This window comes from Phaenicophaeus curvirostris, chromosome 27 (genome assembly GCF_032191515.1).
Source record: "Phaenicophaeus curvirostris isolate KB17595 chromosome 27, BPBGC_Pcur_1.0, whole genome shotgun sequence".
NCBI classification, from domain to species: Eukaryota; Metazoa; Chordata; class Aves; order Cuculiformes; family Cuculidae; genus Phaenicophaeus; species Phaenicophaeus curvirostris.
The window spans coordinates 792,657-816,343 of NC_091418.1; the positions used below are offsets into that span (position 1 = coordinate 792,657).

At 51.2% G+C, this 23,687-nt stretch overlaps 2 protein-coding genes across 3 annotated transcripts; both read right to left on the reverse strand.

Moving 5' to 3' along the window:
- Nucleotides 1-2,895: 2,895 nt before the first annotated feature.
- Nucleotides 2,896-7,844, reverse strand: PLPBP (pyridoxal phosphate binding protein). The gene is made up of 8 exons (XM_069877503.1): nucleotides 7,714-7,844; nucleotides 6,975-7,082; nucleotides 6,799-6,834; nucleotides 6,129-6,204; nucleotides 5,838-5,972; nucleotides 5,488-5,630; nucleotides 4,803-4,901; nucleotides 2,896-4,516 (listed from the first exon to the last, which is right to left on the reverse strand). Exons 1-8 carry the CDS (start codon nucleotides 7,807-7,809, stop codon nucleotides 4,379-4,381), a joined length of 831 nt encoding a protein of 276 aa, XP_069733604.1. The 5' UTR covers nucleotides 7,810-7,844; the 3' UTR covers nucleotides 2,896-4,378.
- A 1,293-nt stretch (nucleotides 7,845-9,137) lies between these two features.
- ERLIN2 (ER lipid raft associated 2) lies at nucleotides 9,138-20,843 on the reverse strand. Of its 2 annotated transcripts, none has more exons than XM_069877682.1 (11): nucleotides 20,697-20,843; nucleotides 20,515-20,586; nucleotides 19,972-20,018; nucleotides 19,504-19,565; nucleotides 18,909-19,034; nucleotides 17,184-17,257; nucleotides 16,716-16,774; nucleotides 15,096-15,187; nucleotides 14,682-14,771; nucleotides 13,003-13,082; nucleotides 9,138-11,939 (listed from the first exon to the last, which is right to left on the reverse strand). In XM_069877682.1, the coding sequence occupies exons 1-11, from the start codon at nucleotides 20,841-20,843 to the stop codon at nucleotides 11,730-11,732; spliced, it is 1,059 nt and encodes a 352-aa protein (XP_069733783.1). In that variant the 3' UTR covers nucleotides 9,138-11,729. The 2 variants fall into 2 exon arrangements, with proteins under 2 accessions (XP_069733783.1, XP_069733784.1); XM_069877683.1 differs by having other exon boundaries at nucleotides 20,505-20,586.
- Between the last annotated feature and the right edge of the window lie 2,844 nt (nucleotides 20,844-23,687).

Genomic DNA, 23,687 nt, shown 5'->3' on the forward strand with positions numbered 1-23,687 from the left:
TCCCCAGTGCCCCGCAGACTGGCATTGTCTTGTGAGTAAAACACCCACAAACAACAGGGTCCCCACATCTACCCTTGTTTTCTTTTGCCCCCTTTTTTTTCCACTGAGCAGAATTTCCAGTACAGGAATTCCTCTCCGGTGCTCAGCAGGATGCTGGTCCCAGATCCTGCAGCTGAAGCTGAAAGAGCAACAGGAAACCATTCGTGTCCAGCATCCGCTCGGAGATCCTGCAAGCGTATGCACAGCATGAAACCCCTCCCAAAACCCATCGTGCCGAGCTGTGCCTGCCACTATAAACACTGCAGAAAGAGTGGTTTTCCCTCCTTGTTCCAGAGAGGGTGAGCCCACAGACTGGAGCCCCTTGCTTCTTCCAGGCTGCTTGTCCAAAGCCGGTTCATTCAGCAGGCACTCACAGCCCAGCAAACCCAGCACCGGCTACAAACAAACACGGGTGCAATCCCGAAACGCCACAATGCACAGAGTTCAGCCACCATCCTTCGCTGGATTGAGTCCTAAGTGAAGAAATCCAAACCTCCAGGAACTCCAGCTCTCCCAAGGGCCCTAGGAGACACCGGATTTCAGCAGCTCATCCCAACGAGCCCATGGGCAGCCCTGCTCCTCCAGAGCGCTCCCACCCCTGCGTTATTCCATGTTCTGTTTCTCCAGTGCACAGAGAGCCCGGGATCTGCTCGCTCTCCCGTTCCTACCAAGTGCAGCTCTGACCCTGGTCCAAACCGCAGCTGCTGCCCCTCTCCTTGCCCTGCCCGGGGGCAGCAGCTCTGCAGCGGGGCTGGAAGGAAACCCCAGCATTGAGCCAAGTGTCCGAGGACAGGAACGGGACTTGGCAGGGATCTGCGGACCTCGAGGATGTTGGTCCATGCTGGCAGCATCCAAGGGCAATCAGAGCTCTGGAGCTGCCTCCACCACATATTGAAGCAATCAGCCACTGGACGTGGTCTTCAGAATTCCAGTCTCCTATGAAATCACCTCCAAGAACAGTCAAACTCTTGTCCAAACTGTAACAAATGTGAAATACCCGGCCCCGCTACGAGGAGGAGAGCTCAAGCAACACTTCCCACATGCTTTGAGCCCAACGGAGTTTATGTTCTTTCAACTACTTCCAAGCCCCTCTCTGTGCTCCCCCAGCCTTGACCCCTCCTGATGCCTCCTGCCTGTGGGACAACAAGGTAACCTGCTTGAAACTCCATCACCAGGGTTGTTCCAGTGCCGGATGCCAAATCCCCACACCCCTCACTCCCAATTCAAAGGTAGAAACGCTCCCTAACCACTGCAGGCATGGGGAAAGACAACAAGCACGGGACTCTCTAAATTCCTTTCACTGGGATCCAATAAAAACCTTGGCAGTTGCTGCCCTTCCTGCCGGAAACCCGATATCCCAGAAATAAACACACGCTCCACTTTGAAACGCTGCGGGCAGAGGGCTCAGCCGTGGGGCCGAGCGGCTCCCAGCCACCCCTGGTCTCTCACAGAATTCCCGGCCGCAGGGAACAGACCCAGATCTCTGGATCTTCTGATGGAAGCTGAGCACCCAGCGCCCGACCAAGCCCGGCTACGGCACCACGTGCCACACACCGGGGAGCAGGCGCTTCCAAGAATCATGGAACGGTTTGGGTTGGAAGAGACGTTAAAGATCATCTAATTCCACTCCCCCTGCCATGGGCAAGGACAACTCCCACTGGATCAGGGGCTCCAAGCCCCGTCCAACCTGGCCTTGAACTCCTCCAGGGATGGGGCAGCCACCCCTGCTCTGGGCTGAAGACTCCAGAGACGAACACAGGGCTCTGGTTGAGGTCTCACCAGAGCAAAGTAGAGCAAGACAGTCCCCTCTCTGATCGTGCTGGTCACACGTTCCTGTCCCTCCCAGCCCTTTTAGAGCCGGGTCGGGCCCCGCTGCCTCCCTGCACATCATCTGCATCCATCGCACACCCAGCCTGTGCTGAGGTTTGGCAGGGAGGCCAAGCTCGGCTCCACTGCAACCCAACAGACAGTATCTGATAAATAATGAATCATGGCTGGCTTTGCAGAGGAAGGGGAGTGAAGGGTGCCTGGAGTCCCACCTAATTGGTAACCAGAGCCAGCAGAGCTCAGTGTCTCGAGCAGGAGGGGCTGCTCATCTCCACGAGAGCCAGGAAGGGAGCAGGACATCACCCCATCCGGCACAACCCAGTGTATTCCTCTCAGGAGCAGCCAAGTCTGTCTCAGACGCTCCTGTTATCGAGGGGTGAGCAGAGTAGGGGGTCCCCAATCACTCCTGGGACCCAGAACCAGCAGCTCTGGGGCTGGGGCAGCTCTATAAGCGCTGGGAGTGGATCCCTTCCGTTCCTCGCTTGCTCTGGAGAGCTCTAGCAGACGTTTTACAGATGGCAAACAGACACCACAGGGACACCAGCAGTCTTTGTGTGTTGTAATCAAACTCAGATCAGAGACCGGCTGTCCTGGCTTTGTTCCATAGAATAAACGAAATGCTTTAGATGCTGTGGGACTTGCAAACACAAGGACCTGCGGCCGGAGCGTGGTGCTGAGACTCTGGGAAGAGAGAGGTGGAAGAGGAAGGACTCACACTAACCATCATGTGGAGTTATCTTTGAGCCCAGGAGCTGTGTCCCTCCAGAAGAGGGGAGCGGTGCCACCCAGAGGGCACTTCCATAACACCTCCTGCCTCCAGACATAGCACTCAGCTCGCAACTAGGTTTATTTCCCTCTAGATCAAAAAGAAACCTTCATTCTCTGTGCCCTCGCTGTTTCAGACATCCTTCAAACCAAACCTCACTCCTCCATCCATCCTCAGACAGGCGAGTCTCACTCAACAGCAGCTCCAGGCTAGGGAAAGTGCTTCAGCAACTGTTTAGAGCATTTAACCACAACACTGGAACATAAAAATAACATCTTTAATAATTAGTTTTATAGTTGGCACAGATGGTATTAAAATTCACCACTCTTTATTAACAGACTAGGAAACAACAGACGGTGCGGTGCCGAGGAGGGCGGCTCAGCCTGCGCGTGCGCTGCTTCTGCACCACGTAGCTACGACAGGTTGGCGTTGGAGCAGACTCTTTTCATTTACATTCAGCATTTACAGTCAGAGTAAAACCCACAGCAAGACCAAACCATACACACACAAAGAAAAGCCTGGGAAGGAGGTTTCTGCTGGCAACCCATATCTCCTCCTCCTAGCAGGACGCTGAAGCCCCAAAATAAAGCTGTGACACAGGTTAAGAGCAAGACGCATTGGCCAAACAGCAGGTGACAATGTGGAAGCTTCTGCTCACACCTGAATGAAAGTTACTGCAGCGAGGGAGCCCCATTTCCCTCTCCCAGGAGCAGTGAAAGCCTGACCAGCGCTTAAGGAATTAAGACACTGCCCAGAAGCTCTGTCAGGGACTAGAACACAGCAGAACAATAGTACTTTACATTCTGAAGGCCCTCTAGCAACCCTCCCTGCTGCTCTGAGAGACAAGCAAGCATCACTATCCTCACACAGATGTAGAGGGGATGGTGGAGGCACCCAACGGTTAAAGGATTTGCCCCAGGAAGCACGGCGAGCTGAGGGGACACCAAGGACCTTGCAGAAAAGGCCTGTTCTGCCCCAAAAGAACTTGCAGCGTCAACAACTACTATGCAGAATGAACACAAACTGGCAAAACCACTTCACAGGAGAGGAAGGTTGAAAGCATCCCAGAAGATCTGAGCAGGCAAGGAATTGATGGGAAAAGTTAGCAGCGTCAGCCTGAAAAGAACAAACTGCAGGTGAAAAGACACTCCCACAGTTGGGATCTGCATCCAAAACACCACACCATGAGCTCTTGTAGGCAGCTGTGCTCCTCATCCATCCTCCTGTCCTCTGTTTAAAGGGATAGAGTCTCTCCAGTGTCACAGCATGCCTGTCACAGCTCCTGTGTGAGCACCCTCAACAGCAACCACATGCAAAGCTTCTATTGGGGGAACACTGACCGGGCTCTGGTGAGATTAGAATTCATTTAGTGAAGAATTTTGTCCCTCGTGAACACACGATCACTGACACCGTTGCAGATACATCCCGCTTATTAGCGGATCCATCTGACAAACATTTACCTCATTCAACCCAGTTATCCGACTGTTACAATGACTCCAAGGGAACCGAGACACTACAGTTGCTTTCAACTATAAATTCTCTTATCATTTGTCAGTCATAAAATTTTCCAGTTTCTACGGATGTTCTATAATCACAATAAATTAGGAGGCATTTCTGGCCTCTGTTCTGTTAGGAGGAATTCCCTCTCACCGTCACGACCGGCTGCCGACACGGAGGGAGGTGAGAATGCATAGTGAGGTCTCCCATCATCCGTCCTCTGTCGAGGCCACTGGGTTTCTCTTCCACCTAATGACCCTGCGCTGTCAAGGTCTCCATTTCACCTTTAGTTTCGGCAGCCGCCTTGCCACCGGCTGCTTTGTTGGAATAGTCTCGCTCTCCAAAAATAGTGCTTCCAATCCTGACGTTTGTGGATCCAACCTCTATCTACAGAGAGAGAGAAAGAGAAGTTCAGGGCTGCCACCTCACGATGCTTGCCGTCGCACAGAATGGTTCCCCATCGGCTCGCCCTACAGCCAGGGTCTGCTTTGATCCCCAGGACTCGATCCCTGGAAAGGAGGACTGCGAGAGCTGCTTTTCATGGAACAGCAACCACGGCACCTCCATCCAAGGGGAGACCCAAGAGGAAGACACCTGAGCTGGACTTCAGGGCGGCTGCTGCTGGGGTGTTCGGTTTCCCAGAGAAGGGGTAGCAGAAGGAAACCAGACTTACTGCGTGCTGGAAGTCTGTAGACATTCCCATGCTCAGCTCCACCTTCTCAACGGGGAGATTCAGCTTCTCACACACTTCCTGCCGCAAAGAGAGGAGCATCTAGGAGGGAGGAGGGAAAAAGAGAGGAGCACACGTTTGACAGCCACATCAGCTCAGGTTCAGGGCATCACAGATCACGATTCCTGCCTTTCTTTCAAGTCTCCTCCGCACAGGATGTGTGATTCCCTCATTTCCCACTAAAGATTGCTCTGCAGCACCATAACGGTGCTTGGAGGTTTCCCGTCACAGGCTCATTATGGACAACACAAGCACTTACAGGTCTATGCATCATCTTGAAGACACCCAATTACCACACCAGGGTCACAGACGAACAGGGACCATTCAGTGCTGACTGAAACCTCACCTGTGAGCAGGACCAGTGGATCCAGGACAGGAATTGCTGCGCCAGGTGCCCCTGACAACACCCTGGCTACAGCTTTGGAGAGGGAACAGGACTGAATACACAGGCACCTGACGCCTGCATTAATACTGAGACGTCAGAAGTTTGCACTGGTCTGAACGAGGTGTTTCTACTGAATCTACAGTCAGAGTTACAGCTGGGCTGCGTACTGGTTCAGCTGGGACAGACATGGGACTGTTATGAGAAGCCAGGCAAATGCTCATGTTTTCTTTCAGAAAATCCTACCTGGAAGTCAGGATTGGGCCCCTTGCTAAGGTCATGCCCGATGCTGCCGATTGTCATCAGCCCCACAAACTCCAGGCTGGGACACTTGTTGATGATGTGCTCCACAGCAGCTGCGGTGTCTCCGGGAGGAAGGCCGTGCTTGCCTGGCCAGAAACAGGGAGACTTGTGCCCAGCTCTGCCAGAGACACAACATTCCCGCACTCCCCACGGTCAGGCAGAGGCCGACAGATGAGCACATTCCATCCTGGCTTACAGAAACTCATTAAAAACACAAACCAACCCATCCCGTTTAGTTCTTCCCTATCCTGTCACCACAACAAACCTGGGCATCACCAGAAAAAGCCACTTACTGTCTTCTCCACTCGTATTAACTTGAACCATGACCTTCAGCTTCTGAGATGATCCCTTCTTCTGCCAGGAGCTGTTGACTCTGTCTGCCAGCTTCACAGAATCCAGCGTTTCCAACATGAACAGGTTAGGGACGGCTGGGGAGGAAACGCAGGCTGAGGGCAATGCTGCTGGCACAGAAATGTTTGTAGCTACCCCTTGGCTCGCTCACAGGGCCGGGCATCAGCGAGCTAATGTATACCAGGCTGTTATTATTTGAACATCAGAAGACTGTAAAGTTAAATGCAGCTTACCAATTAACTTGCTGACGTTATTTTTCTGCAGGTGGCCAATAAAATGCCACTTGATCTCTGGACAAGATGACAAAATCTGAAAGCAGAAGGGAACAGGCAGGCTTAAATGACAATTCTCTCTTCCCCACACAGTACCTGACTCTTAGTTTGCTCACAAACAAAATACCAGATAACCAATCTCCTGTTTTTGTTTAACCAGCCTAAGCAGTGCTGGTGGTGTCTGCACACCGAGGTTGCTCCACAGTCTGAAGAGGATCCAGGCCGTGGCTGCAAAGTTACACAGTGAGCAGGGAAGGCCAAGCTCTTTTGTAACTGAGCAGCCATAAAATGACATGTTTTCCCCAAGCTGAGTGTTACTACTTGTTTAAATAAGGACTGCACATGTCTCCTACGTGTTTTCCTACAGCAGAAAGCACAAAAGGAAAAGCACAATTCAGACAAATCCTTTATGACTAATGCACACATATTCACTGGATCCTCCGGAGCAGCCAGGCGAGGAGGAGGAGCGGCACAGAGGCAAAGAGATAAGAATAATCCCACCAGTTATCTGAAAAGACAGGGCTCACACAGCCTCCATGCCAATTCCCTAACAAAAACCAGGGCATTTAGTGAACAGCTCTCAGAACACAGCTACACAAAGCAGAGAACGTGTAAGGAACTGCGTACTTACTCTGGAGTCCGATGCCTTTTCTAACAGCTCCTGAACCTAGGAGAACCCAAGACAATCTCTTGTTAAAACCGCTCCAGACACGGCTGCGCAGCAAGAATGGCCTCTCGGGGCTGGATGCCCAGTGCCAGGGGCCAATGCTGAGCCCACTCCCAGGGCTGCCCTGCCCTCCAACTCACGTAGTTCTCCCCGAAGCTGCGCTGCCCGTGGCTGTAGGCGTCAATCACCATCTCTGCCGGCTTTGTCTTGCTGACAGCCACCAGGCGCGGCTGCACGGCCGGGAGTCCCTGCAAAATCATAGGAGCCACGGAATGGTTTGGGTGGGAAAGGACTCCAGGGAGACCTTATAGCAACCTTCCAGTGAAGGGGCTACAAGAGAGCTGGAGATGAACTGCTCACAAAGGCTTGTGGTTACAGGATGAGGGAGAATGGGTATAAACGGGAGAGGAGCAGAGTTAGACTAGACATAAGAATTAATTTCTTCACTATGAGAGTGGGGAGGCCCTGGAACAGGTTGCCCAGGGAAGCTGTGGCTGCCCCATCCCTGGAGGGGTTCAAGGCCAGGCTGGATGGGGCTTGGAGCCTCTGATCCAGTGGGAGGTGTCCCTGCCCATGGCAGGGGTGGGACTAGGTGGGCTTTGGGGACCCTTCCAACCCAAACTATTCTATGATTCTATATAAAAATGCAAAAAGACCCCTTTAAATCATTCCTTCGGCATACTCTCCCCGCCCTCCTCAGCTCTCCTGGAGCCCCTTTCAGCACTGGAAGCTGCTCTAAGGTCTCTCCGCAGCCTTCTCTTCTCCAGGCTGAACAACCCCAGCTCTCCCAGCGTGTCCTCGTGCGGCAGACGCTCCCGCCCCGGGGTCTCGGCGTCGCAGGGCGCTGCCCGGGGTCCCTGCCCCCTCCCCGGGACTCACCTGCGGCCTCCTCGCCGCCGCCTGCTGCAGCTGCTCGGTGACGGCCCGCAGCGCCGGGCCCAGCCCTTCCCCGGCGGCCATGCCCGCTCTCCACATCCCCGCCCGGGGCGGGGCTTCCGCCTCACGCACGCCCCGCTTCCGCCCCACGCACGGGTATCCCCGCCCCCCACACCGCCCGGCGGCCAATGGCCGAGGCGGGCGCCATCTTGGTGAGGTAAGGTGCCGCCCTTCTCCCGCCACCATCGTGCTGAGGTCAATCCGCCTCCATATAGTGAGGCCAGCGCCCACCTTGGTGAGGTCAGCGTCGCACGTTCTCCCACCATCTTGGTAAGGTCAGCTCTTGATTTCTACCGGGAAGGACCCCGAGTTTTTGGTAGGAAAGAAAGTTTTGAGATTATCGAGGCCAGAGTCCCTGTGCACTGCTAAATCACCCCCGAGCTCCTCATCTAGCCCTCTTTTAAAGATCTTTTAAATACCTACCCATCTTTTGAACCCTTGCAGGGATGGGGATGCCACCACCTCCCATGTGCCGAGAACCCTTCCAGTGAGGATTGCTCCCAAAATCCAATCTCATGGCACAACCTGAGGCCATTTCCTCTCATCCCATCCCTTGTGACTCGGGAGCAGAGCCCAGCAACCACCTCACCACCACCTCCTTTCCAGGAGCCGCAGAGAGTGATGAGTCTCCTCTCAGCCTTCTCCAGGCTGAACAGCCCTGGGTCCCTCAGCTGCTCCCAGAACCCCTGGGCTCCAGCCCCTTCCCCAGCTCCATTCCCATCTCCAGCTGTGCTCCAGCCCCTCAATGTCCCCCCATCCACAGCCTTTCCCACATCCACTACACAAGTCGCCTTGTTCTGGGAGCACCTGGAGTGCGGGCATAGAGTCTCCAGACAACACCAGCCTTGATCGCGGCAGCAGCATGGAAAGAATCCCAACGGCCAGCTGGAACCCATTAACTCACATATTTGCCTTTGTGTACAGAACTTGCTCTGCTCTCCCCATACTCTGAGCTGTGACAGCAGATACGCAGCTGTCTGGAAACACCCAGAAGGTTCCTGCCCTTCTTCTGCTACAAGACAGCAACGATTCGCAGCAAATTTCACCAAATCCTCGGTGTTTGCCGCTGAAGTCGTGTCACTGTGCTTGACACCCATCTGGTTTGGCACAGCGGGACTGGCAGATGCTTGCGGCACTCCTCGGCTGGCACAGACGCCTCCGCTTTCCTCTCTCCTGCTGCCGGAGCTCCACTTTCCTCTCTCCCCATCCCTGGAAAGGGAGAGCTGGCACCAGGCAGGCTCCAATCCGCAGCTCCGTGCTTCCCGCTGGAGCGGCAGCAGCTGCCTGCACGTTACCCCTGGCAAACCTTCTCCTGCAAATCCATCTACACGCTGTGTTAAAAGGTTAGCCATGGAAAAAAAGACATATTAAAATCGAAGGCCATTTTATTGTCGTAGCAAATACCAAAATAAAAAGGCTTTTAATTCAACGCGTAAGAAGGTCAAAGACTGTACTGGTAAAGCATTCCCATGCTCCCGCCAGCGATTCCCAGGTATCAACAGTGCCACAACCCTGTATTTTCCTTGCTATACAGAGTGGTTTTAAAATGCAGATTTTAATTTTGAGACTTCAGATCACGGAAATTAGGACAAAACATCAGTTAACGAGATAGATGGAATAAAGATTTACACATAGCGACAGATCTACTCAGGAAAATTAAAGAAGTTATACACACAATGAAGGAACCTAAATGAAAATGCAACGGATTTGGGCTTGTAAAACCTGCTACGATTTCAACTCTGTTTTTGCATTTTTCACTCTTATAATTTAAGTTAATTACAAGAATACTTCAGCAGTAACGTTTTCAATTAAAAAAAATGCATTACGACCTACTCATTCCAACCTATTGTCTCACCATGAAGCCATACAAAACCCACATTCTCTAATACCACTTTGGCTTATTTGTTTTTTTCTTATTAGTGAAAAATACTCACATAAAAAGGAGGTTTTAGTGACTAGTGGAAATGCCTAATACGGACACAGAACAATCCCGAATGAGATCGTCCCCAAAGCTTTAGGTACTATTACCTCATTCCTAAGCTTCCACTCTTCCCTGTTCATAGTTTTCCTGCGAAGACTCATTTATAAATAAGTCAGGAATATCACAGGCTATAATCAACGCGATTATTTGACTGCCATGCTGCCTAACAGAGCGCACAGGTCTGGAGACAGCAATTCCCTCAGCTCCTATTTTCCAACAAAGACACATAAGAGATTTCTCCAGCAGGCATCGATGTTTTATCTTTCATTTTGCATTTTCAAGTCTCAAAAGTCACTCTAACAGGGAAAGGGAAAATGAAGTACAAATACTGGAATCAGCAGCTGAAACTCATCACATTTCCACCTTAGTGTGACCGCCTCACCAAAAAGGCTAATGCTTATTTAAAACACTGAAGAGTGAAGCCACACGTAGCAGGTAGCCAGCACTTGGGGCACAGGGTCATAAATGCAATGAGCTGCACTCCAACAACCAACTCGCACCACCTCTTATTAGTATGCTGGCTGCAAATTATAACAGCAATTAATAAACAGGCTCTGCTGCCAAGCAGCAGATGGATTAGGGAGAGGAAACAAGTGTTCTCTCTAGGCCTGAACTTTTGTCTTTAACACCCCTCAGGTTTTACATCTGTGTAAAACAAAGCCCTATCACCTCTCTGGTGAAGGATTAATCGGGTCCCTGAAGTGGAAGGTACATTCTATAGCATCAATCTGAGCAAAAAGGAAGGAAAATTCACCTTTGGACAGCCCAGAGATGCTTTTCCTTGCCCTGTGGCTTTTCAGGATGATCCTTTCTGTCCTTTGCTACCAGGAAATTTTACTTTCACAAGGCCTGTCCAGAAAAAGACCCAAACGCAACATAAACTCTGTTCCACTCCTGTTTGCCTCAATGTCCTTTTTCTGAGACGATGATGTAAACACCAAAATTGAAGGCCAGCTGCTCTTGCAGAGGCAGAGAATGTGCTGTAGTGACCAGTGGACCAGTCACACAAGCTCTTCCTTGCCAGCAAGGCTTTTTGCAAAGTCAGGGTCCCTGAGACAAAAATTCCTTTCTCCCTCATTTTTTACTGCAGTCTGGATCACTGAAAACATAGTCCAGTTACCCACTGGCAGGACGCTGCCTCCCTCGTGCCTCACCCAGCAGCAAAACTGCTGGCAAAAGCCTGCCAACAGACTCTGCTTTTGTCTGCAACACAAATCAGCATTAAGATGCAGGAAAATGAGCCACTACCTGTGCGACACATGGTCTAAGGCTTCGATTCCCCCCCACGGAAACCAGGTAATCTTCAGGATTGCAGCCAAACTTCTGGAACTCTGTCTCAGCTGCCCTACCAAGGCAAAACACAGCAGCTCGGAGCTCAGTGAAAGGGGGTTTTGTGCATTTGCAACACCCTGCGCTCAGGAAGGACCTGGAGCCCGGATACGGGCTGTTGGATCATGCTGGCATCCCCCACACCAGCACTACCCTGCCACTCGGACAAGGTCTGTGCCCTCACACAGACACGCGTAGTGTACAGAAGTCTAGCACCTCTTTTAAAAGGGGGTTTGGAATAAAGTACTCAAAAGCTCCAACAAAAACTAAAAGGAGTTGTAGCAGCAATTCCCCTCCCACCCAAATGCCTAAATGTCACTTATTTCCAACCGCTACAAACCACCCCAGCCCAAAAATCAAGTCCCCACCTAAGCTGGCTGCAGGACAGACAGGCGAGCAAGCCTCTCCAGAGTCATTTGGCCTGCATGTCCAAGAGGGAGAGGTGCACCTGGAGGACATACCTGGAGCTGGCTGCTTGGAAGTTATCAGGAAAAACACTCCATAAATACCAAAGTCTTTGTACCTATTGGTCATACAAAAGATCAAAAGGATTAAGTCTGATTTGTCTCTCTCAGTAGTGGAAAGGGGGAAAACAAAAAGGAATTTCCCAGTTCATGTTTTGATATAAAACGAATAGAAATTGTTCTTTTCAGTTGACATTATGAAGTAGTTTTGTGTCCTCACTGGTTCCTGCCCCATCCTCTTCCAGGATTCCTTCTGCCAGTCCCTCTGAAAATTTGGTCTGGCTTCCCGCATAGTCCATGAACATGTTGGGAATATCTTTGCCAAAATATATCTTGCTGTTTGCAGCAATGGCCTTATATTTCATCAGCTGCAAGTACTCAGGAGTCAGCTTCAGCTGCACAAAGAGAACACAGGTCACCAACAGCTTGGTTTCAGCCAAAAGCAAATTCCTGTCATGACCATACAAAGTATCTACTTTTCCACAGCTCTAGCAGGCACGCTCACCCTCCCTTCCGCTGAGGAGATGGAGTGCCCGGAAGAAGGCTCTGTTTCAGCGTGTCTAAGTGAAGCTCTAAATCCCAGTGACTAAATGGCAACGTGAGAAAGTGATGGAAGCAGCTGGGGAAACGTTCAATCCAAACATACCAGAGACAGAGATGCTCGAAAGTGCATAACTCACTGAAAGCCCTTGCCATGCAAGCTACTGGAAAGAAAAATACAGCTGGCTTTTTCCCAGAGAGGAGACTGATGAGTCCGTTTGGGAGAGCAGAGCTCATTCGTTCAGGATAACAACATTATAACGGAGAGGATAGAATAACTCGGACAAAACTTGTGCACAAACACCACAGACCTCTGCCCATTCTCACTGACCCTTACAAAACAAAGTCTTCCTGCTGGGATGCTCTGGGAACTTGCAGGCAGTGACAAGTCTGGCAGCCCTATCTGAATAATTTCTCCATTTTCAGGTTTGTGGTGGTTCTCCTTTTGCAGGACCCAGGCTTTGCCAGGCCTGTTAGCTTGGTGTAAAAGATCAGCTCCATTTGTTCCCTACCTAAACGCTCACTTACTCTAAGTCTGCCTCTCACTCTGGAGACCTCCCTGCTTGCAGATGGGAATGAATCATCATTTCTGATTATAACAGCATCAAAGGGCAACCGAATGGATATTCCATCTCCAGAGGGAGTCACGGCCCCGCTAGTACCCAGCAGTGCTGTCTCCAGGTGTCACATGTCCTGACATAAACTTATCTATCCTGAGAAGAAAATGAATTTGCAAACAAGGATCTAATTGTTTGAGTCTCAATGAAAACTTCCCTGAGAGATGGTTTTGTTTTGCCTTTTGACCGAAGTGATGAGACAAGTAGTAAACAAACACAGACCGCTCTTTTGATGATTATTTCTACACAGCCCAGAGGAAGGAACCCTGTTTCACAGCACAGCTTAGGGAAATACGGATACCTTGTTAGCCTCGGCTACTTTCATAGCAGTGTAACATTCAGCGTCAGCTCTCGCCTTCTCTCTTGCAAGAAACGCAGCATCTGGAAGAAAACACACACTCAGGTTTTTACTTCCAGCTACATTAGCACCATTTGCAGCTGGAAACATTTTAAAGTGGCCAGGTAGCACACTGAAGCTGTACAGGTTGCAACGAGGTGAAGAGGGAAGAGAACGTGAAACCCAGAAACGGGATCTCAATTTACATCTAAAACCCTGCAAGACGATAGCATTAAGTAAGTAAATTGCATCTGCAGCTGAAGACCTCAAAGCATTTAATGAACATACGGTTTTCATTCCTGGCCCTGTCACGCGGGACGAGAATGTTCTTTCTTCTCTAGCCAGGCACTGACTCTTGCGCTGAAGACACAGCAACTGCTCCACTGCAAAGCAGTATTCACACACGATGTTTGCACTGGGCTCCAAGGACAGCAGAGCAGACTGTGCTGCAGATGAGTCCCATGACTGTGAACTCAATTCCCAGATGGGATCTTGTCTGGGATACTGAAGTTAAAATTCTGGCATGCAGAGGCAGGCGATTTTAACCCTTTGAGGCCCTGCCCCCTTGACAAATGTTGGAGAGCTGCTTTCCCTGCATTATCAACAACCACATAAATGCTCTGATCCTGCAGATACTGAAATTCTCCGACTCAAAACAGAGACATTTAAGGAAAGAAACACTTCCCCTTTCTGTACTGTGCTCTTTTTGTCCTTCTGACTTTTTATCTCTCCAACAGTAACGCTATCAGGCCATTACATTAAGACCAAGATAAGTTTAATCTGGCTGGTTCAATGTGATCTCTTGACTTTCCATCTGTGATGGAGAGACCCACTTGGAATACGTGCCAGTTTGGATCCGAGAGCTGCACAGCTGGATAAACCATTTGTTTACCTACACTGGCAGGGTTCCTGGGAGCTGCTACACTTAATCACGTAAGCAGTTCGATGGTTTGGCCCGAGACTTCCTTGCTTTGGGCTAACGAGAGTGGTCCCAGCCAGAGCCACAGGAAAGAATGAGGGAGACAGGAATCCTCTGCCAACAGAGTTGAACTGGAAGCCTGACAGCCAGTGACATGCATTTATAAGAAATAAAACCCATTGTATTCCTCTGAAGAGCTTTTTAATGAGGAGCTGCTGATCTGTAAAACTCTTAATTGGCTCCTCAGTGGCCTTCTGCAAAGCCTGACAGGGCTTATAATGAATGTAACTGGAAACAAGACCCTGCCACTCTGCACTGGAAATGCAGACTCCTTTTCACACCCTGGAATTTGCTTGACAAAGCCCTGGATCAGACGTCAGGGGGACATCACCTTAACAGTACAAACCCTAGAAGAATTAACTTCCCTAACTTTACTATTACCCAAGTATCCCAAATGCCCCCCCCCCGCCCCCAACTCCACTGCAAAATAGGCTGTGAAAACATCGGAGGAATCCGAGTTCAGACATTTATTCAGCACGGTGATGGATCACAGAAAGTGCCACGTACACAGGCTGAAATGAAAGACCCTGGTAGCCTCAACCCTGTGTAGAACATGGTCAATGCAGGCACTTCAAGAACTTCTTAACTCCAGGGTGAATCAGTTCAGCAACTTTAGATACAATTCACTGCAGAACAAGTACATATTGGGAAGCTTGTCACTCACCTTCAATCTCTGAAATCCGCTTCTCTGTTTCCTTTTCCATCACTTTCTGTCCGTAAGTTATTTCAGCAACTTGTGCAATTTTTTCTGCCTCTGAAATGAAAAAGGACACATCCGCATTGTTCTTACGCAGGCTTCCTAATGCCAGAAGCAACTTCATCCATGGAAGCCTTCACCATCTGTCCTGGATGGCACCAGCCTACATTTGTGGACAAAGCTGGAAGCCAGCAGACAAACTGAGTTTGTCAAAACCAAATAACCCACCTGAGTTTCTCTGGGAGAGTTTCAGGCCAGCAGATACAGCAGAGATGCCCGACTGTGAGCCAGGCACATCCCTCCCCAGTCCCAGTATTACTTTTTCTGCCTGACCCACCACACCCCACCACAGTTACCGCCTCCAAGCAAAGACAGACAGACCGATGAGGGCTTTCTTCCTCTCTGTCTCTGCTTCCTTCTCCACCACCTTCTGCTTCTGTGCTGCAATCAGCAGCTTTGTCTTCTCGCTCTCCCTGGGGAATCACAAGAAGCCAGTTACAAAGCACGAGCTTTCCAAAGTGGCACAGCCTGTTGCCTCTCCAGAATGAGCTGCTGGCTCAAAACACGTTCAGGGCAGGCAGCAGCCAGGAAAGCGAACACGTGCACCTGCACAGAGCTTTTTGCAAACCAAAGCCTTTCCTCCCCTCCACTGCAGAAAGACTTTCCACTCAAGTCAGCGCTAAAAAGCTCCCTGCTGCTCCCTGCAGGCAGCCACGGTGCCTTCTACCAGAGACAGGGCACAGAGCATGCACATCCATAAGGTTTGAGGCTATGCTTAATGAGGAAATCATTTAAACAAGGCAAGAAATGAAAATCCTGAAATGACTTGCCCTCACAGATGGCTTTCCTTCTTCATTTTCAAGTAAACAGCTCTGCAACCACCCTTTATTCAATCAAATCATAAAATAATACAATGGTTTGGGCCAAAACGGACCTCAAAGCCCATCCAGTTCCAACACTTCCCACTGGATCAGGGGCTCCAAGCCCCATCCAGCCTGGCCTTGAACCCCTCCAGGGATGGGGCAGCCACCCCTGCTCTGGGCAACCTGGGCCAGGGCCTCCCCACCCTCACAGCAAAACATTTCTGCCTAAGATCTCATCTCAATCTCCCTTCTTCCAGCTGAAAAATGTTCCATCTCATCCTACCCTGCACGCCGTGATAACAAGCCCCTCCCCAGCTTTCCTGGAGGCTCTGTGCATTTTGCACGCTAAAGCCTTTTCTATTTCACTAGTTCATACATACACAATAAGTTTTAGAAGTGGGTACGTAAATAAAATACTCTGCTCCTCCACCCTCATCATGGAAGAGAGACTGGAGTCAAGAAGAAGCCTCTCTTGACACATACCCTGCTGTATTTATGGTAAGGGCTAACAGGGTGAATTGGGGTCCTGCCTATCATGACTTCAGGACACACAGCTCACCACAACAACAAAAGTCACAAGAAATGCCAGAGAAGCAAAACTGAGGAGGAGGATCTTGTTCCAGCCTGCACAGTCTCTGCTGGCAGAGGACTCAGAGCACACATGCTTTTCTGAATGATCAAGTGCAGGGGAAGGCAGCTGGCTCAGAGCACTGAAAAGGGATCAGGATGTCAAGTGCTATGAAAGAAAGTTATTTCAAGGCTTCAGCCTGTTGAATCAACAGTTTCTCCATCCCAAACAACAGGATTTGTGGTGGGATCTACCCACCTGCTCTGGGAGGCCTCTTTGAAACAGTACCAGTGTTATGGGGAAGGAGCCCCTGTGCAAATAATTTATGTGCTCAGGTGCTCAAAACAGAGAAATTCCTTTGAACTAAGAAAAAAATTCCTTCCTCCAGTCACGTGCACTGACAGACAAACACTCATCCCATACAGCTGTGCCAGAGCCTTCCTGAATGACAGCACGAGGCTGGGAGCAGCCTGGCAGAGGACTCTCCGATCACCACACGCTGTGAAAGCACATTAGTCTGGGTGACTGCTTCCTTTCGGTGAGACAAAGGTGCGGGTCTCGGGCACTTACATGAGCTCATAATTCCTCCGGATTGTTTCAGGGATGTTTGGCTTTGTAACTCGAACTGCCTGGAAAGAGAGACCAAAGAAAATATAGGCAAGCAGCCAGCAATCAAAAGCCGAAAGGCCCTGAGGGTGCAGAGGACAGGGGAGCTGATACTGCAGGTTGGCTCTGCTGCACAGAATGTCCACACACTGCAGAGTTTGTGACCAGCAAATGCAGGGCCGAGTCATCTCCTGGTACAACAGGAGGTGATCACCCAGGTAAACTGGTCTCCAGAATAACTCGAAGAGAAACCCAACACATCAAAGATAAAGAGAGGACTGCAAGGACACTGCTTTCATCCCTCTAGTTAGACAAGGTCTGTGTTGCGAGGCAATTCTCTAAAACCAAGTGTCACACCTTCCTGTTTCCTTTTAGCCCTCCCCCCGCCTTACGATCTGCACTTTGGACATCTCCAAGTGGAATCCTGCTTACCTGTATAATTAACCCAGGGGCCATCGTCGTCAGGTCTTGCTGCAAGGCCAGTTTAAGGTTTTCATCAATCTGATCTGATTTGAGGGGGGAAAGAAAGGTAACTAAGAACCCTGCCAGGCAGCTCGCTGTCAGCACATGCAGAATTGGCTGGAACAGCTCCAATTTCTTATTTCTTGAAAGTAAGTGCAAATTGAGTTTGATGGAGAAGTGTTGGGCTGAGGAAATCCATCCCTAAGCCTAAGGCTGGTTCCCATCTCCCTCAGCACGCGAAGACAGTTGCAAATGCTTAGAACTGATGATAGGAAAGGGCAGGCATACAATGAAATTCTTCCCAATTTCCCATAACCTGCAGTTTGGGATCTTTCTGAGCCAGAGGCAGCACTTTTACGATAAAGAATCCATGCTCTAACCCACTTCCCCAGTAATATCTTCCCAAACAGATCATCCGTACCAGCAGGAGACAAAGACAATGAAAAGTCAGAACAGTTAACCCTGGCACAGTCGAGAAATTTCAAAAGGAGACACGAATCAAACCCCTGCTTCACCCAAAACCTCCAAGGATGTCAGTGCTTCTGTCAGGGGCTGCTGGGAAGGGAAAATAAAACTGCAATGCCCTTGAAAGCCATCACATCGCACGCCCCGACTATTTGCTTTAGTCCTGGTTTGGCTATCTGGAACACACACTCACTCTGCAGTTCAGTCAGGAATTTGGAAGCAGCCATTATCAGTCCCTGGCACTGGCCAGGGCCGTGCCCCACTGCAGAACTCTGGAGCCAGAGAACATCTGCTCACAGAGTTCTGCAGAGTTCAGACAAGATCCTTCTGTGCAAGTTGGTGCCTCTGAGTCCATGTCAAGCAGTCAGCAGCAGCAGCTGCCAGCATATGGAGATTGGCAAAGAACCCACCAGCAGCCCCACACACAGTTCTGCCTTGCACAGAGGCCTGTTGGAAAGCCCACAGCCAGGATTCTGGGAAAGCCCAGGACGGACAGAGAACAGGAATCTGCAAAGACCCTGCATTCTTTTGGGCACATATCTGGGGCCCAAAACTGTTCATGCCAATGCTTTTTGCCCACAGCCAGCACTGCTGTACCACCCAGGCACCGGAAGGGATTTCTCTTCACTCCAAAGCTATAAATAAAACACTCAGCCCTGCCAGTAACCAGTCCGTTTCTACCAGAAAAACCACCACTTCCCTTCACTCTCCTGCACTGTGCTCTCCCAGCATCTGTGCTGCCTGGTTTCCCTGCGGCCTGGAGCGAGGGTGGGAAGGTCGGCAAGCCCATGCCTCGCACTCCTGCTCCGCTGTGCCGAGGTGCAAAGGGAATCACACCCATGAGCCAGGGAGGGATTCCTCATAGTTTTTGTAACAGCAAAGAGTAGAAGAGCAGCTTTTCTATCTGGATTAGCAAACTGCGACTGATTTAACAAGTCAGTTGCTAAACACACAAGGAACACTTTGGAATCGCCCCTCCCTTCTTGCCTAAAACCTCTATTACTGCCAGCAGGCTTGGGTTTGGATTATTTCTGGTTACAACATACTGAAGCACCAAGAGATAAGGATTAGGTGTTGATAGCTGGTTAACCACCCCAATTCCAAACAAAGCAGGCACTGGATTAATGAGTAAAAGGCTCCCTCAGCTGGGGAAAGCTACTTCTGCACTCACAGACCATGCAAACAGCCACTGGAAATGGCACTCGATCTGACAGGGAAGGGGCAGCTCACCAAACAGCTCGATGTAGACCTCCTGCAGTGTGTGAACGCTGCAGAACTGGTTCAGCTCATGGTGGATTTTGTTGAAGATCAGAGCTTTGTCATAGTCAGCAGTGTAGTTCTTCACGATGTCGTACACTGCAAAAGAGGAACCCAGCATTAGTAGCTGGGAGGAAGGGAGAGGAAGGGGAACTATCGTTTGCAACCAACAGGACATTAAAACACAGAATATTTTGAAAAAGAGGCTGCATGGATCATTTCCCTTGGGCCTCCTGCTCCCCGACACCCTGCCTGCTCTACCTCCAGCACCTCACTGTTTAATCAGTTCTTCACTGAAGCTGAAGGCCCATCAGAGCCATAACACAAACAATAACAGCAAAGGACTGTGTTCAGGTATCGGCAAAGCCACTGAGCACAAAACAAGGAATGAGACACATGGAATCCAGCAGGGCTGGTTTAAAGCCTCTACCTGGGAAGCATGAGGCCTTAGGAGAAGCACAGGAAAACCCCTGTGGTGCAGCCCAGCTCCAAACCAAAGCTGCATGGAACTTCTACACCTCATCCCACACCAGCGGGAGTTTTGCAGGATCCCAGGGGCAGAACTCACCTGCGCTCTGGATCAGGAAATTCACCACCTCAATTCTGTCAAAATAAATCATCACTCCACCACTGCAAAAGGAAGAAAAGGGAAAGAGAAATTACGTTCACTGGAGACCAAGAGCTCCACTTTGGAGGCTTCAAGTGGAGCATGCTCCCCTCTAGAGGGCTGAGCTCTGCATCTGCTCCAGCACCACTGGACCAGGTGCCTGGCTTCAATCATACCCATCTGCAGAAACCAGATCATCAAATGGGGACCCAGGCTTGGAAAAGAGAGTACAGACCCTGAGGGTGGCTGCACATCAACCACCCTGGCTTGGCACGGCCTTACGGAGCCTTTCCCCAATTTTGGGGGCAGTGGGTGGGCAATTCAGTCCATGAGAACAAATCCATGTGGTTTAAAGGACACAGGAGCAGAGGAGAGAGGGGAAAGATCAAAAGGTTTCCAGCCAAGCTGAGGGAATACCGAGAGTCTCACCTGGTGCCACAGGGAACATTCTTCACCTCATCTGTCTGCAGCGTGGTCTGAGAGGGAATTAGGGAAAGAGGCTTTAGTGACAAGCAGTTCCCGACACAAATCCCTCTAGTAGTGACACAAAACCACTGCCCACGCCTCGGAGAGCAGGAGCCCAAACTGCTCTGTGCCCCTGGAACTACGCATGGTGCCCCCTGCCCCTCCACACCTGCCAATACCTGCCCCGACCCAGGGGTAGGACCTTGCCCTTGTTGAACCTCACGAGGTTCTCCCAGCCCCACTTCTCCAGCCTGGCCAGGTCCCTCTGGATGACATCCCGCCCCTCCGGTGTGGAAGGGCAGCCCCGCTGCTCCCCCAGCACCGGGCACAGCACCCACCCTGCTCCTTCCCCTGGTACCAGGCAGGGCAGCCCCCACCCCGCCGGCGGCGTTAAGCACGGCACCCACCCCCGGTCCCGAGCACAGCGGCGCTCACCGCCGCGGGTCCCAACCCGCCCCCTCCCCGCGGCTCCGGGGGCGGCGGGAGCCCAGCAGCACCTGCACTGACTTGTAGGACGTGATGAAGGGCAGCATGAGGTGGAAGCCGGGCCCGCTGGTGGAGGTCAGCAAGGCCCCGCCGCTGCGGAGGGAAGGAAACGCGGCCGTCAGGGGCGGCCCGGGCCCGGCCCGCTCGGGGCCCGCTACCGCGCGGGGGGGAGGAGGGAGGGGAGCCCGCGGCGCTCGCCTCACCGGTAGTAGACGCCAATGTGCCCCTCCTCGATCTTGTGGATGGCCGAGAGGAAGGCGGCGGCGAGGAAGCTGAAGGCGAGCGCCGCGATGGCGCCCAGCTGGGCCATGCCCGCTCCCGCCGGCTCCACCGGCGCTGCGTGACGTCATCAACCCGCGACCGCCCGCCCTCCCGCGCGCGGGCCGCCAGGGGGCGCGGGAGGCGCGGGGGACACGCGGGTTCGAGACCCGCCTGCGCCCAGACCCGCCCCTGCAAGGTGGGGGGTGATACTGAAAATGCCGGTAAACGCGCTTTCTAAGACTCATTTTGGAGTTTAGAAAGCAATTAAATCAGCCTTTTAAGCCTGTGATCATGCCTGCACAACACGAGGGAGTGATGTGCATGTGCAGTGAGGCAAGAGCTGGGGCAGAATCTTTTTCCCACTTACGTACACGTGTATAAATTTTCCCCAAATCTTATGCATAATCTGTTCCTTTCCAAGAACTAATTTCAGTGTGATTAAGATCTTCACGATGGCCAAATCTTTTGCTAATGTGGAGCTTTGGAGCTCTCTGACTTTGTGTTTGACACGGGGAAAGACTGCAAAGAGGGATGGTAGCAGAGGGATGGTCACAGGATCAGAGAATCACAGAATCCCAGAATCACCAGGTTGGAAGAGACCCACCGGATCATCGAGTCCAACCATTCCCATCAATCACTAACCCATGACCCTCAGCACCTCGTCCACCCGGCCCTTAAACCCCTCCAGGGAAGGTGAATCAACCCCCTCCCTGGGCAGCCTCTGACAGGGACCAATCACCCTTTCTGTGGAATTATTTTTCCTAATGTCCAGCCTGACCCTCCCCTGGTGGAGCTTGAGGCCATTCCCTCTCGTCCTGTCCCCTGTCCCTTGGGAGAAGAGCCCAGCTCCCTCCTCTCCACAACCTCCTTTCGGGGAGTTGGAGAGAACAATGAGGTCTATCCAACTTTCAAAAATACAACTACTTAGGTGAATTTAACCCTACTTTAGCTTAAACCAACATATGCCATTTTGTGTGACAGTATCTACTTTTTGTATTGGGTTCAAGACCCGCCTTGCTGGGACCCCTGTTTGAGACCTGCCCCGGTGGAACCCTGGTTCAAGCTTCACCCCACAGAGACCCCAGCTCAAGACCCACCTGCTGGGACCCAGGTTGGAGATCCACCCTTGAAATGCCATGAGGTCAAGTCCAAATTGATCCTGCACCCCCCTCCACGCCCCGACAGAGACCCCCGACTCCCCGTCGAGCCCCCGTTTGGGCAGGCAGACGGGCAATAACGAGCGGTGTGACAGGCTGGATGAAGAGATATTAAACTTCCACCTCTCTGCTTGTTGAAGGGGACTTAAAACCTGTGGGTGAGATGGATAAAATATCAATAACGGAGAATAATTTGATCCTTACACTTGATAGATCTCCGAGGGATCTATATAACCAGCCTGTCAGGAGGAGCCAGTGCCGGTTAGGAATAAGGAACAAAATATCCATGATATTTGTCAATCTGCATTTTACAGCTCTTAAATACTCGCAAACAGGCGCCAGAGATGAAATGCACCCGGCACGAGGGTTTTTTTTTAAAACCCTTGCCCAGATTTAAAGCCTTGATAAAATGTATTAAATCTTTAAAGGTTTTAATGAATCTGGTATGTGTTTCATAAATCAAGAACCTCTGCTTGGCCCCCTCGCAGTTTAATAAGGGTAAACTAGGAAATTGCTCTGAGCTGAAGCAAAATACATCCCTGTAATATTGAAAAGTAATAGATTTTTAAATGCAGGGAGTTCTGGCTCGCAGGCGAGGTTTTGCTCCATAACCTGGGCGCTGTGTCATTACCCTGAGCGGGAAACCAGCTGTGGCCGCGTGTTTAACAGCATCAAGATGTGAACAAGCGCAGAGGTAAATATTATTTGTAATAATCCCACACCCCCCCGCAAAAAAAAAGAGGGGGATAAAAAAAAAAAAGCCAAAAATATCATTAGTTCTGGCCCCTAGGCCAGGCTGTTGCGCGGTGGCTGAGCCGAGGTGCTCTGGTTTTTAACAGCACGAGCGTTTTTATAGGAACAAATGGTTTATTGCACCCACTTCTCTCCAGCACTTGAAAACTTTTTCATCCCGGCCCCGTTCCTCCTCACAGCGGAGCCCGTGTAAAAAAATATCTTGCGGGTTTTACTGCCAAATTAATTGAGACAAGTTGGAAGGGCTCGTTAGCGCCGCCGGTCTTGCCTGCCCGCTGCCTCCCCTCGTCCTGCGGGGCTCGGAGCGGGGCTGGCGGGGGCACAGAACCCTGGGATGTGCCCGGGATTGGTCACGGAGAGCAGGGAGGGTCCCGGACCCCCAGGCTGCTCCGCTGGGACTGACGTGGAGTGCTGTGTAAAAGTCTGTCTGACCTCATTAGCTGTCACAAGGAACAATGCCGGGCTGGCAATAAAGGCAATTTTGAGCCTGTTGGCCATTAATCACTGCCTGACAGTTGTGAATAGGGGTGGAAAAACTCTGTCCCCACAGCTCCCGCTTCGGCGTTTAAGGTTACCTCTGTGTGCCGCCGGCGCGGTGGGGTGGAAAGCTCTGGCTCACCAGTCCCACCCCATCTCCATCCACATTTTCATCCCATCTTAATCCCCATTTCCATCCCAATCCTCACTCTGGTCTCCATTCCCATTTCCATCCCATCCCCATTCCTGTCTCCATTCCCATCCCCATTTCCATCCCATCCCATCCCATCCCATCCCCACTCCCATCCCCATCTCCATCTCCATCCTGACCCCAAAGTGGTCAGCAACTATTGCAGCTCCCACTGGAGCGCAACAGCAGCAGGGGCTGAATATGGACAGGGATGAATGTACATAAAAAGTTGATTATTTAGCTCATCTGGGAGAGGAGGGAGAGCTGCTCCAAAGCCAAAACCTAAAGGAGCAGCCGAGATTGGCAAGAGGAATCTGGGGCTGGGGGCTGCGGAGCGCTCTGACACGGCTTTGAAA